The sequence below is a fragment of the Poecilia reticulata genome, linkage group LG7, assembly GCF_000633615.1.
Source record: "Poecilia reticulata strain Guanapo linkage group LG7, Guppy_female_1.0+MT, whole genome shotgun sequence".
Lineage (NCBI taxonomy): Eukaryota > Metazoa > Chordata > Actinopteri > Cyprinodontiformes > Poeciliidae > Poecilia > Poecilia reticulata.
Window position 1 is genome coordinate 29,503,767 of NC_024337.1, and position 14,194 is coordinate 29,517,960.

Below are 14,194 nucleotides of genomic sequence, written 5' to 3' on the forward strand. Positions count from 1 at the left end.
AGAGAGAGAGAGAGCAAATTAAGATTTGGTCTTTAAGTTAGGCGACAAGTATATTTGAGTATTTAACAAGTTAAATACAAGTTATTTAACATCATATAAGTTAAATAATTTGATACAAGTTAAATACTATTAACTTAGTGGTCATTTTGTGGGTGATAGGGTTAGGTGGAAGAAGATAGACCAGGAAAAAGTTTTACCAGTAGATATGAATCCTTCCATCCATCATCTATAGCCTCTCGTCCTTGCGGCATCGCGGGGTTCTGGTGTCTTTTTCCAGCAGTCATTGGGCGACAGGCAGTATAGAAAGTATGAATGAGCGTTGAAGTCGGTGATTATATGTTATAATGGCCTGCCATACTTGAATGCCCTCTTGTTCGCGGAAGTACTGACGTGTTCACACGAGAAGTGGCTAGTGTAGCTAGCTAGGTAGAGCCGGGTAGTGACTCAGAGGCCATATCAGGTAAGAAATTACTGTCATTGTTGTTTTTCGTTATAATTGCCAGCACCACCGAGCCACAGTAAGGTGGAATACATATGCTGTTCAGACGTAAAAATGTTTCGTTATTTTTTGAACATAAACGTGTTCAATAGAGAAAACTGCTTTTCTGACATGCTAAAAAAACTAGCTTCGGAACCGCTGGTAACGTAGAAACGGATCACAGGAAGTGAGTTGTCCAGTTTTCACATTCACTGCTGGTATTTGTAGTTCTTAGTAATCTTTTAACAGGCTCCCACCACGAAACAAGAAGCTGTGACGAACTACACGTATTTTCGAGGTTCTGCAATTACCTGTGCTTAGGAATTGTGGGAAATGTAGGTAGATGACGTTGCTTTGTGAACGATTGTATGTAGCGTAGGCTCTTACACGAACTGCATTACCCATACCGGCTAAAATTTGAACCAAAGGGTAACGTACATTTACATGTCTAGTTAGCTATTTCTAGAGCTAATTTTTAAGCTAATGTGGATAGTTCAGATTTATGTCACAAATGAAATGTCATTCACACTTATTCGATGTACATTCCCTGTGAATCTGTTTACATCGACAAAACCCAGCGCTGGTTAGCTTGTAATTAAACAAATCTTTGCTAGCCACAACCAGGAACAGTTTCCCACGGTTTTTCAAATCAGCTTATATGTTAATGTTAAAATATATTAGTTAAAATAATATATTCTTTAGTTGCTCTGAAAATACCTCTCTTGATATTAACAAACAATATACTACGTAAACGTAAGCTTCAGTAAGGTAGAATTGCTAACTAGCACTAGCAGCAGAAGTCATTCTCTATTCATCAGTCGATTAATTTCCTGATTACCTTTTTTAGTATCCATCTATAAACCCATGGTAAGACTAAATATTTTTCTTTAAGTCGTATTTGTTGGACTTGGAAGATCGCATTCCATAATCTAGTCTCTCCCACATGTCTGTCTATTGCTAAACTTTAAACTCTCAAGGGATTGGTTACAAATACTTATAATGGGAATGTTGGCAGACTCTTCTGAGGAGTTGTATGTCAAAGAAACAATTTAATCTGAATGAGCATTAAAAGTATCTTCAGACCACACTAAAATCATGTGTTTTACAGTGTTTCCCAGCCCTAGTCCTCAAGGCACACTGTCCTACATGTTTTAGAGGTTTCCCTGCTTTAATGTGCCTGATTCAACTGATTTTAGTTCAGAAAACGCCTGTTAATCAGTCATCCATTGAAATCAGCTGGGCTGAAGTAAGGAAATACCTAAAACATGCAGGCCTTGTGCCTTGAGGACCAGGGTTGGGAAACACTTTTAAAAGATGTAATTCTGGGGTAATTTATGCCTCTCAGTTTATATTGAAACTTGTGAAATTTTGTGACCTAATATCACCAAATGTGAACGACATGGAATAGTTGTTTGGTTCAGCAGAAAGATCATGTTCTTTATTGTTGAGTATATTTTTACATTTTTAAAAAATAACAGTTTTAGTCTGCTGCGTCTCTTTTTTTATGCGACCATGATAGTTAAATTTCATTTGCCAATAGAAACCTGACTTTGTGTGAGCTAATCAGTCACTTGGTGATGAATCAAAGTGAGATTTTAAATATGGGTACTTGAAAACTTAATGCTAGGTTATTTATAAAATTCAGCTCCTCTGAAGGTAAATCAAACTTCCATTTTGCTAGAGCAAACTTCAACAGTATTATTAACTGGAACAAAAAAAAAGTTAAATAATTATTATGTAGGTAAGTTTACATTTTCAACAATTAAAAAATCTGCAGCATGCAAGAGCAAATGAAAAGCTGTTTCTGAGGTTGCTATGAGACCAGTAGCATTCATATGAATCACCAATAATGAAAATGTTTTTCTGGTTTATGGCAGGATGTCAGAAGGGGACAGTGTTGGAGAATCAATCCATGGGAAACCATCTGTAGTTGCTGCCTTTTTCACTGGGGTTGGAACGGTGACTATCATTTAGTTCACACACGTCACTGATATTAAGTTAGCGGCATTGTACATATTTGCTGACAAAAATTCCTTCAATTTTCAACAGGTCTATCAGACATGGCTTGACAAGTCAACACCCTTCTACGTGGTGCGATGGGGGCTCACTCTACTACTTACTGCAGTCTACATGATCAGAGTGTACATACTACAGGTGATTATTATCCCTGTTTTCTCCAAAAAATCAGAATGTGCATATCGTGTTGATTAAAAGGAATTCCTATTTCCATACACATATGTATTACCATTAAAACCTTTTTGGAATTTTTACTTGTATTTTTTTTAATTACTTTCAAAATCCATATAAACCTTGATTGCAAAAAACAGTTATGAGAATCTATTTCTCCTGTGCGTCCAGTGATCATCGGTTGGGGTACATTTGATTAACAAACTTTCTGTCTTTCTGGGAGTTTTTTATGTTTTGTTCTTGTGTTGCTTTCCAGGGGTGGTATATAGTAACTTACGCTTTGGGAATCTACCACCTCAACCTGTTCATTGCATTTCTGTCACCAAAAGTGGATCCTTCTTTACTTGATGAAGGCAAGTGTACACTTATATTCATAACATTCTGTTGTGTTGTGTGGTTTTGTACTAAACAACAAAGTATCTGCTAAGTTTATTCAATATCGACTTTTGGCTACTTTCCAATGTGATTTAAATTTATTGTAAAATTGGTTTCAGTATCAATAAGTGCCACAAAGTCCCTCTTCTATTTGCTGTTTGTTGTTTTGGATCATTGTTAAAACCTTTGGAAAGCAGAGTGTGACTTATTTCTCTTGTAGATGAGGGCCCATCCCTTCCGACCAAGCAGAACGAGGAGTTCCGCCCTTTCATCAGGAGGTTGCCTGAATTTAAATTCTGGTAAGAGTTCAGCTCTAGGTCTGGCTTTGTGTTGTGATTGCTCAACAGGGATGGGCAAATCATGTTTTATTTTAGAATGATCTGTGTGGCAACAGATTTAATCACACAAAATCTGTTTGGAGGAAGATGATGACTTTCAGTAGAAACAAGTGAAACTTGAACATGAATCATTAGACGCTACAAAATTAATTTCAATAGTAGATTTAAGAGAGAAACAAATATGTTATGACTTGGAATCACATGCAACAACTCTACTGGCGTATCCCCTCCATAATATTTTTTGCCTATAAAAGTCGTTTCTATCCAAGTTCTCAAATGTCTTCAGTCTTTAAACATCGAGGGGAGTTAATAAATCTTCCTCTAAACCTGTTTAACTCTCAACACTTCTGGTACTGATCAGCAGTGTCAAATAAGAAGAAAGTGTTAAACTTGACACACAGTGCATGTTAACTGGGCTGGCAACATGGCATAGAGACGGAGATAAATAATTTGATTTGTGTGATTAAACTGTGTGACACACTTACTGATTGACATGTCATAGTGATGCAATCCCTCCAATTTTACTCTTAGGTTTTGGAAAATTAGTCAGTGAAGAACTATCCATACTGCCACCCCTGGTTAAACACTGGAACTGCTTTGGTGAAAAAAAAAATCATGATTGAAGCATATAAGATTTTGCTCATTAAGATTAGATTGGTAACATACTGTACTTTATTAATGCTTTGAATTATCCTTTAGCCACCACACATGGTGTACTTTAAACTTCAGAGTTTTAAAAGCATTCTGTTCATATCCAGATTAGGTTTGTTGTAAAGTGACACTTGCGCTAAGCTTCAGCAACAGCAGCCCGCTGTGTTCCATCTATCTGCACGAGTCTCCATTCCACCTGTATCTATACACCCGCCGTGCTCTTCACCACCATATGTTCTGAACAGAGAATCATAAACATATGAGAGACAGGCTGGTTCCCTAACAGCTGCAGAGAACATCATCTCTGTAACAGCTAACCTTTAGTGTGAAGCTCAGAAAGATTTTTATTTTTTTTTACAAGTTCATAAGCACAAAAATAATATGTCATGACATGATCGTCAGATTAATAAAAACGTACTATCTTGAATAAAATTTTCCGCAACACTGTCTTAATGTTAGAAATGTAAAAATTTACCATTATAAACTTACAGAAGTCTTCTCTTCCTCTGATGCTTTTTGTGACAGGCACTCTGCAACAAAAGGCATCGTCATCGCCATGATTTGCACGTTTTTCGATGCCTTCAACGTTCCAGTGTTCTGGCCAATACTCGTAATGTACTTCATCATGCTGTTTTGCATCACCATGAAGAGGCAGATTAAGGTAAACCAAAACAAAGAGTGTATGAAATTTTTACAGTCGTTTGTTTGGGCTAACGGATAAAATTAACATTTGAAATAACAGTAACAAAGATAACCTTAGTCAATTGTAAGGGTTTTGTGGGCTGGGCAGAAAATATTTTGTATAGCTGAGAAGGACATTATAATTGAACAACACAGACCTCTGTTGAACATAAAAACAGAAAATATATATTTGTAAATTTTTAAAAAAGCAAAACATATACCTGTTTAACCTCAGTAAAGCTAACTGTCTTGAAAAAAAACACAGTATTGATTCTTAAACATTACAGACAATATTATTTTACAGCTCTTCTTGTGCACAGGATCTTTTAAAAATATTGGTGTATATTATGTTTAGATTAATTATTGCTTTATTTGTTTGACAAAAAGTATGCATCTATGCATCTCTGTTTTTATGTGACATGAAAACACTTAATCAGAACCTACCTGTCTCTAATTCTCTTTCTTTGCCCTTTTCTCTGTAGCATATGATCAAGTACAGATACCTACCCTTCACACACGGGAAGAGGACATATAAAGGCAAGGAAGACACAGGGAAAACTTTTGCTAGTTAAGAACTCCAACTAACCCTTCGCCTCAGTCTCATTTGAAACGCAGTCATCACAGCTAGAAGGGAGTGATGAAGATTAGAGATTATTTTTTCGTTTTTTTTGTAAGCTGGACAGTAACATTGAAACATAACAATAAAAAACAATAAAAAATCTTAAGCTTGGATCCATAATTGATAGTGTTGGATGAAGGTATGAGCAGCACGGATCAAAAATAGTCACTTGCCCAAAATTTATTTTGTTAAAAACATTTTTTAAGCAGTAGTTAAAACTTAGTTCTGCCTTTTGACTTCATCAGATGAGTAAATATTCATCAAGTAGAAGCTAAACTAAATTGACATTACAGTAATTTTTCAAAATTTTGGATCTTTCAGTGCTGCATTATCTCCCCATCTTAGTCTGCCAACTTTTAATTCATATGTTGTCCCAACTTATTTGTAACACATTAAGTGGTATATTATTAATCAGTTAAATTTGCTTGCAAAAGAAAGTGATTAGGTATGAAATTTGATTTAAAAGAAATCTTTATGATAAATGTTCTGGATCTCAGTATCTGCTGCTCTGCTAAGTGTGTTGGACAAATACTAAATGAAGTTGCCTAGGAGTTTTTAGTGACACTTCATCTGAATATGCATTCATGATGGGCAGAAAAAAAGATAAATGTGTGAATGTCTCACTTAAAATTGATTCAGTGTGATTTCTGAGTGGCTGTTTCGGTTTTAAGTTGGTACATGTTTTTTTTTTGTCTATTTAGTGTAATTTAACTGTTGCATAGGCTAAGTATTTAGATATAATATGATTTTACTCATTTTCAGACAGCCCACTCATCATTTATGGATGCATATCTCATGGACGGTGTTACTGATCTTTATTCTCCTGTAGTCTGCTACCGTAAATCCACTCACTCAAATTTGTGTTTCTGTTTGCAACATTAAGCCTCAAATTGGAAATTTCAGAAATTTGCATAGTGTCGGACTTATTCTGCATAATGATATTCCAAACCATTTTTTTCTCAAAAGTGCACAACCAGTTTTGGTTTCTGTAGCACATCAGCCGTCCGAGTTAAAATTGAAGTAAATAATTTCTGGAAGGCAGTTTCTCTTTGGAGCATTTTCCCATGTGCTCCAAAAATGGAGTTTGTCTTAGATTTTGTAGACTAGCCGTTGTTGTCCTTTATGATCTGCGTTTACCTTAAAAAAGTTTTTAAAAAAGCTACAAACAGTCATTCCAAGCAAACTGTTGTTCTCTTTCTTTTGCAGAGGAAACATAGGACAACTGATTGACACCCTTTATTAAAACAAATGGATGAAGTTGGTGGCGATCATACATTTTTTCTATGAACCTTTTGATTTTTTTCCCTTTCCTAACAAAGTGCTGGGAATCTGTCAATACTAAACTGATCTACACTGTATGTAGTAAGGGATCAAAACATTTTTCCTGTAAAAAAAAAAAAGTTTGTGTTTCAAAGGGTTGTCTGGATTTGTGTATATACAGTATATATATATTTTAAAATATAATTTTTGTTTTGAAATCTTTTTGTTTTCATTCATCCACCTTATTTCCCCATATGAAAATCTGTTTCACCTGAAACTGATGAAGGACAAACTGGTTAATTGGGTTCCTGAGCTGAATTAATGTTTTTCATTGATTGCATGTTATTTTCTTGTGCTACAGTAAAAAAAAAACAACAACTTGATTTTAAAAATGGAAGTGTAATTTTTTTTTCCACTCCAAATGCTATTAAAGAGGCTGTGTCCCTTCGGAACAGTGCAAAAGTGTCTTGGCTTCATAATTTGGATGGGTTTGGGTAAAATAGTCTAACATGAAGGAATTCTGAGAATGTTTGTAGTAAAATCTTTAAAAATATACATCTTAACACGTTATAAAAGTGAAAAATTGTTTGATTAAACTAAATAGGTAAAAAAAAATTATATATATAAAATATGTTTTATACAAAACCTATGGTTTTCTACATGAGGAAGATAAGCCACAAAAGTTTGCTTGAAAAAATGTGAATGGGAGGGAAAAAAGTGCAATAAAAAAAGGTGCACAAGCAACATAGACCTTTGTATTCCTCAGAGGATGCTGAAGCAATTTAAGGGTTTGGAGGAAAACAAGTTGAGGATTGCAGGTGTAGTTTGTGCTTCTAAAGCTACCACACATAGATGTATCCAGGATATGGCTTATAAGCTACTTGAGGACTAGAAAAGGCACAAAAAAACCCCCCTGAACTTAATCATCCTTATTTTTTGGTCTCATGTTGTACTGTAATTTTCTTCAAATCTGAATTTTTATTGGATGTAATCACCCTATATGTGGCAGATCACTGAGGTTTTAACTTATTCATTTGATTTACTGACATAAAATGCCTTGGGAGTAAACATCCTGTCTGAAAAAGCCCTTGTTCTGTTACAAGAATTCAAGAGAGAAACTTTTTTATTTTTATGCACGTTATTTGTATATTGAAAACTAAACTGGCTCAGTTTGTAGATTATTTTTCATGATAGTGTTATCAAACTTGCCCTCACAGGAGAAGCCGATTCAGAAACCAGGATGTAGCAACAAGCAGAAAAAAAAAATTTTGCATGCTGATTTGTTAATCCACCTCAGCCTACAGTTAGGTGTTTATGAGAGGTCGTTCATCCCAGACTTATGAAAAGTATGCAGGATAACTCATGAACAGCACCTTCCATGGACATGTAAGAGACAAGCTACAAAAAAGTTTCCACAAGAGTGTCAAACTACAGACATGGAAATGACACAGTTTATTGCTCATCTCTATCTGCTGGGGTGTATCCTGCATTCCCTGCATGAGGCTGAGGCAGTGTCAGAATTTGAGCTGGATGGAGATTATTTAATAGGTGGACTTTTTGACATCCATCATGTCAGTGAAAGGCTTCACCGTGACAAACCAGAAAACATTAACTGCTCAAGGTGAGACTTCTAGTCTTTGTTTATGCCTTTTTTATTTTCAAGAAGAAATTTAGCAAAGGTTACTTAACTTGTTCAGCACATTTGAAACATTTTGTTAAGCTATAACTGCCCCTTTTATGCTAATGTTAGATTTTCACAGGATTTTGTTACATCATTTGATGTTCAACAAAATCCCTGAAGGTATATTTTACAGTTGAGCTCTGCAAAGCTGTCACCTGCCTTCAGTTGTTTACTTGCAGAGGAGAGCTAACAACTTCATTTCAGGGGAGCAGATGGGTTGTGAAACCAGGGTCAAGTTGAGGCTTAGTCTGATGGGGACCATTTCTATTCTAAAACAGCCATATTAAGTCCAATATCCAAACTTTTATAGTTGATGAAAACATTACTTATTAAACCTTCCCACTCCCAAGCTGTTTGTCCACTGGCTCTAAAGCCAAACAGTCAAAGTTTTGAGCATATTAAACATAATAGCACACTAATATGGTGAATTAAATTGAATAATTACAACAGATTAACTTTAATTTAAACATATACTACTTTTATACTCTTATTTCTTCATTCTATATTTCTTATTTCATACTCTTAGATCAGCAGTTAGATGCACCTTTCTTAACACTGTCATAAAAGCAGAGGTTTGCAGCATACGGGAGAAAAGTAAGTTTAGTTTTACTGAGTTGACACAGACACATCTTTTCAAAGAAAGTGTGGTACTGTTGACGGAAAAAGCATCCGCTGTGATGACGTTATGTAACAAGGACTACTCTGATTACCTTGACTTTCTGGTGAAATTTGGTTCCTTTAATATTTCCAGTCTGATCAAGAATTTCCTCCACAGCAACCCCATAAGCAAAAATTGCTAATCATCTATCTTATCAATCAAAAATGGGTCTGAATCATAAATGTTGCTCTACCCCCATCTTTCTGTCCCCAGTCAACCCTTCATCCTGTCAAGTTACCGGAGGTTTCAGCTGATGAGATTTGCAATAGAGGAGATCAATAACTCTACCAAACTGCTGCCAAATGTGACGCTCGGCTATAAAATATTAGACTTCTGCTCAGACGCACAGAACTTCCCTGGAGTTTTCAACCTCATCTCTGATGGGAGTCTCATCCAGCCTTGGAATGACTCACAGAGGCTCACGTCCAAAATGGTCACAGTGGTCGGCTCTTACACCAGCACAGGGACGCTGAGCGTCGCCCCGCTCTTCATGATGGACTTCTTCCCGATGGTAAGCATGCCGGTTGTTTCAAGACTTTCTAAATAACCTGAGAAATGTTCTGTGCATTGATAGAAGCATAGAAAAAAAAAAGCTCAGTGTTAAAATGTTACTTGAAAGTTCTGAAATGTCTCCTTCAACAGGTCAGTTATGGAGCTGCCAGTTCCGTCTTTTCAAGAAAAAATAATTTCCCGTCTTTCCTAAGAACGGTCCATCCTAATAAAGATGTGATAGAGGTGGTTCTAAGGATATTGCGAGAGTTCAACTGGCGCTGGGTTTCATTCCTTCACATTGACGACGACTACGGCAGAGACGGCCGGGATTTGTTCATTCGGACAATTGAGAACACAGAGATCTGTCTGGCCTACACAAAAGGCCTTGATCAAGACACAGGCTACTATGAGGTTTTCCAACAAATTACGTCACTGAAAGTAAACGTCTTGATTGTTTTTGCACCAGAATGGACGGCTGAAGCTCTCGTTGAGGCTGCCATAAAATACAACGTCACCAATAAGGTGTGGATAGCCGGAGATGCCTGGTCCTTACACGAGAAGCTTCCCAAAAAAGATGGAATCAGGAAAATTGGGACTGTAGTTGGGATAGCTGAGCCAAAAATGCCAATTCCAGGTTTCAATGATTTCATCAATGCATTCAGAGCCCAGACTCAACAGGAAAATGGTACGGAAGAAAAGTTTTGCAATCAGGCTTGTAATTGCAGTAATCACACTGCCGCAGACATCATTAATGCAGATCCGTCCTTCAATTTCCCTGTTTACTCTGCTGTGTATTCTGTTGCCCACGCCTTGCACACTGTGCTGCAGTGTGAGACTGGCAGGTGCTACAGGAGAATTACAGGAGTTCCCCATATGGTAAGTATATGTATATACATATCCTGCTTTGGTTCCCTTGGTTCCCTTTCCACTTTTTGTCAAGTTTTTTTAACACTGAATAGTTAAGAAATAAATAAAATATAGTTACGTATGAATAAATGAATGTTTACATTTTAATAAATGAAAAGAAATAAATAATAAAACTATATTTTATAAATAAATGCAGCTAATTTAAAAATATATCTGTCCAGAAATATTTTTTTTTTAAATCACTGTAGATCGGCTGTTTTTGAATTTTGTTAGACTTAAATGTTTCTATTTCTGTTTCTACCAACAGATATTACAAGAGCTGTGGAAGACTAACTTTACGCTTCTAAACCAGAGTGTTCAGTTTGATGAGAATGGCGACCCCTCCTTTGGATCGTATGCAATAGTTTTCTGGAACCAAAGTGGGGAAGCAGAGGAGGTTGGCCTTTATCGTTATCACTCATCTTTACAGTTCGTCGTCAACAGGACCAAAATCCAGTGGCATGAAAATGGTTCAGTAAGTAGGTTTTTAAATTTTTCCTGAAAAAAACAAACTATATTACTTGTACATGTTGGATTTCCATTTGGATTTCCAGGCTAATGTTCAGAGGGGGAAAAGCCCACTACGTTTCTAGATGTGAAACTATTATCACCAATGAGTACATTGGTGATAATAGTTATGGTGACATAGCTGGACATATGTGGATATCTGCATACATTGAAAATGATCTCTGCTGAAGCATGACAGTGTTTTTTATTACATTCTTACAGCTTTCATTGCTTTATTGCTGTCAAACTCACCTCCTCGTTGTATGAACGCAATATTTAATTTTGTGCCTGATGTATGACTTGAACAGGTGCCGCAGTCGATTTGCTCCGAAGAATGCGATGCTGGATTTGCAAAAAAACCAGAAGGACTCCACAAATGCTGCTTCAGCTGTACAAAATGCAAAAGTGGAACTTATATCAACAGCACAGGTAAATAATCCTGACGTGGAAAAACAACTTCTCTTTTTATTCATCTATGAAATGCAAAGCAACACAGAAAAAGAGGAAGGCTACTGACGTCATATTAATTCAAAAAAACTTTGAACTTAGGAAATAGCTAATTCTGCACCAATGTTAACATTGACAAAAGGGAAACTCTACATTAATTCTGAAATTTACTAAAATGTTTGATAGAATTAGCAAATATATATAGTGTTAAATACTTTTTAAATCTTTTGATATTTGATATTTGTGCTAGGATCATATTTCATGCATTGAATTGGTTCTAAATAAATCTTTAAATGTAACTTATAACTGAGCTTCGAAATCAAATTCCACATGGTGCCTCATTTAGCCTCGGTGCAGTCATTACTATAACTTACCAAATATGAAAAGTCCTTTTGGCTGAAGACATTTTGTGCTATAATAATGTTCAACCTTTATTTTTTGAAATTTTGAATATAGTAACCAAAGGTTTATTTTTTTTTATATATTTATATAAAAGGTATAGTTTTGAACAAACAAATTGAGACTATAGTATAATGTCTCAGTTAATTTAACCCTTCCTTGCTGACTGTCATGTACTGTATCGTTACAACAGCAGATCCTTACACCTGCCACAAATGTGACGACACAGAGTGGTCTGAAGCAGGAAGTACTTCATGCTATCGGCGGCAGGAGAGCTACATGCCTTTCTCGCATGGTGGCGCTGTGGTTGTCATGCTTGGAGCTTTGATCTTCATGGGCCTCACCGCAGCCGTATCTGTTCTCTTCTTTATTAATTACAAGACTCCCATTGTCAAGTCTGCCGGAGGACCGATGTGCTTCTTGATTTTAGGCTGTCTTGCTCTGTCCAGTCTTAGTGTGTTCTTTGCCTTTGGTAAACCAACAACAGCTTCTTGTGTCTTAAGGGTTTTACCATTAATATTTTTCTCCACAGTTTGTTTGGCTTGTTTTGTCGTGCGCTCTTTCCAGATCGTTTGCATTTTCAAAATAGCTGCCAGGTTCCCTAAAATTCTCAGTTGGTGGTTGAAATACAAAGGACAGTGGTTGGTCATCTGTGTGGCCTGTATCTCTCAGGCAGTCTTACTTATTGTTGATTTGTCCGTTTCTACCCCACATCCTAAAAATGACACACAGGGACATCCAGACATAATCATCCATTACTGTTATAGCAATTTAAAAGAGATACTTGGTTCTCTGGTTTTAATTGTATTACTGATTATTCTTTCTTTTTGTTTTTCCTACATTGGAAAAGACTTGCCAAAAAATTACAATGAGGCTAAATCCATAACTTTCTGCCTCCTGCTGCTGATAATCATCTGGATCATATATGCCACTGTCTATGTGTTGTACCCTGGAAAGTACATCCACTTTATTTATGGAATGGCAGTCCTTTCTAGTCTCTACTCTTTTCTATCCTGGTATTTCCTGCCAAAATGTTTCATCATCATTTTTCAACCTGAAAAAAACACGCAGCAGTACTTCCAAAGTCTCATTCAGAGTTACACAAATATAGTTAACCAATAGTCCCTTGATCATCTCCGAGGCTTCTGAAAACTCTCTTTCTGGTTTGTACTTTTTAATTACCACATGGGAACAAAGTGTTGTATATTTTGCCTTTTGCACGTTGAGGAGCAGCTGACCTGAGGAAACAGGACCGTGTATGAGGTATAATGAATCTTAATGAAAAACCTTTTTTCCGTTACAGCAAAAATAAGATGTGTTCAAAGAATGCTTCTTCTTTTTTATGTATTTTAACTTACAGGGGTAAAGAAAGGAAATAGCTCTGTATGAGGTGACAGAGGTGCATGTTTTATTGCTTCCTGGGAACATGCAATGAGATCTTTTGTAGTCAGACATGTAAATACAATATTTAGCCATGTTAAACATCTAAAACTTGTATTTCGAAATATCTTTTAAAACATAAGTGTTTATAACAATAAATAAATTCTGCATGATACTCAGTCACTTACATTTAAAGCTTGCATACATTTCTAGATTTACACATGTACTACTTTTCCATTATAATAAATACATTTCATACAACCAAATGTTTTGTCATTTTTCTCTTTCTTCGTCTTGGTTGGTTGTCAAGTTTTAAAAAGGTTGCTTCATAAACTTCTGTCCAATAAAGGGATTCAATTATTTCATGGGTTTCATTTGAATGTAGAAAACAAGTCTCATATTCAAGTGACCATTAAAAATAGCATATAAGGTAAATTTTAAATTTACCTTATATGGCACTGTTCTTTTTAATAAGACTGTTGTCTGATCTTAAAAACTATAACCTTTCTTGATTTCTTTAAAGTTATTCAACTTCCATGTATCAGCTTTTTTTTTTATCTGTGTTTCTTACGTTTTTAACTTGCCTACAAGTAAGAATTTCCCTACAGGGTCAATAATAGAGTGACCCTGATACCGTGTTGAGGCTGAAGCTCTTTGTTGATGCCCACTGCCATCAACAAATGAGTATTCAATGAGTTGTTGGAAATAGTCTTATCTCAAATGATCAGTGTGGTAAAAGGATTAGTCATGCAAGACTCATTTGAAAGAGGATGTAGCTTTTCACCATAAGCCAACATTATCTGGTTGAATGAATCAAGTCATTTGTATGAATTTGCTTGGAACCTCATGCAGCAGCAACATCACGTCATGGACAACTCATCTCTACTTGTGAATCTGTCCTTCCGTCCATCCGTCCGTCCATCCATCCATTCATCCATCCATCCATCTCTTCAGGTTGCCAGTCAATACAGTCAGTCTAGTTCGGCCAATCGCCTACCACAATTTTGGACTTTGGGAGGACATCAGAGTACCTAAAGAGGCTAAGTGAGAACTTTCAAGCTCATCCGGCACTGTAAAGCATTTACGCCAAATAAAAACTTTAAAAAATAAATAAATAAAATTAAATATTTTATAC

General features: G+C 36.0%; 2 protein-coding genes across 5 annotated transcripts; both read left to right on the forward strand.

Annotated features, from left to right (window-relative positions):
* The first annotated feature begins 354 nt into the window (after positions 1–354).
* rer1 (retention in endoplasmic reticulum sorting receptor 1) lies at positions 355–7,054 on the forward strand. 4 transcript variants are annotated; one of them, XM_008414743.2, is made up of 8 exons: positions 730–813; positions 2,356–2,437; positions 2,528–2,632; positions 2,922–3,018; positions 3,261–3,339; positions 4,555–4,690; positions 5,193–5,247; positions 6,536–7,054. In XM_008414743.2, coding segments are annotated over exons 1-8 (567 nt in total). In that variant the 5' UTR covers positions 730–811; the 3' UTR covers positions 6,547–7,054. The 4 variants fall into 4 exon arrangements, with proteins under 4 accessions (XP_008412963.1, XP_008412962.1, XP_008412965.1 ...); XM_008414741.1 differs by lacking the exon at positions 730–813 and adding an exon at positions 355–460 and having other exon boundaries at positions 5,193–7,051; XM_008414740.1 differs by having other exon boundaries at positions 728–813; positions 5,193–7,051.
* An 851-nt stretch (positions 7,055–7,905) lies between these two features.
* On the forward strand, positions 7,906–13,294 carry LOC103467978 (taste receptor type 1 member 2-like). Its single transcript, XM_008414738.2, has 6 exons — positions 7,906–8,210; positions 9,142–9,439; positions 9,571–10,296; positions 10,595–10,801; positions 11,142–11,262; positions 11,873–13,294. The coding sequence occupies exons 1-6, from the start codon at positions 8,026–8,028 to the stop codon at positions 12,799–12,801; spliced, it is 2,466 nt and encodes an 821-aa protein (XP_008412960.1). The 5' UTR covers positions 7,906–8,025; the 3' UTR covers positions 12,802–13,294.
* The last annotated feature ends 900 nt before the right edge of the window (positions 13,295–14,194 follow it).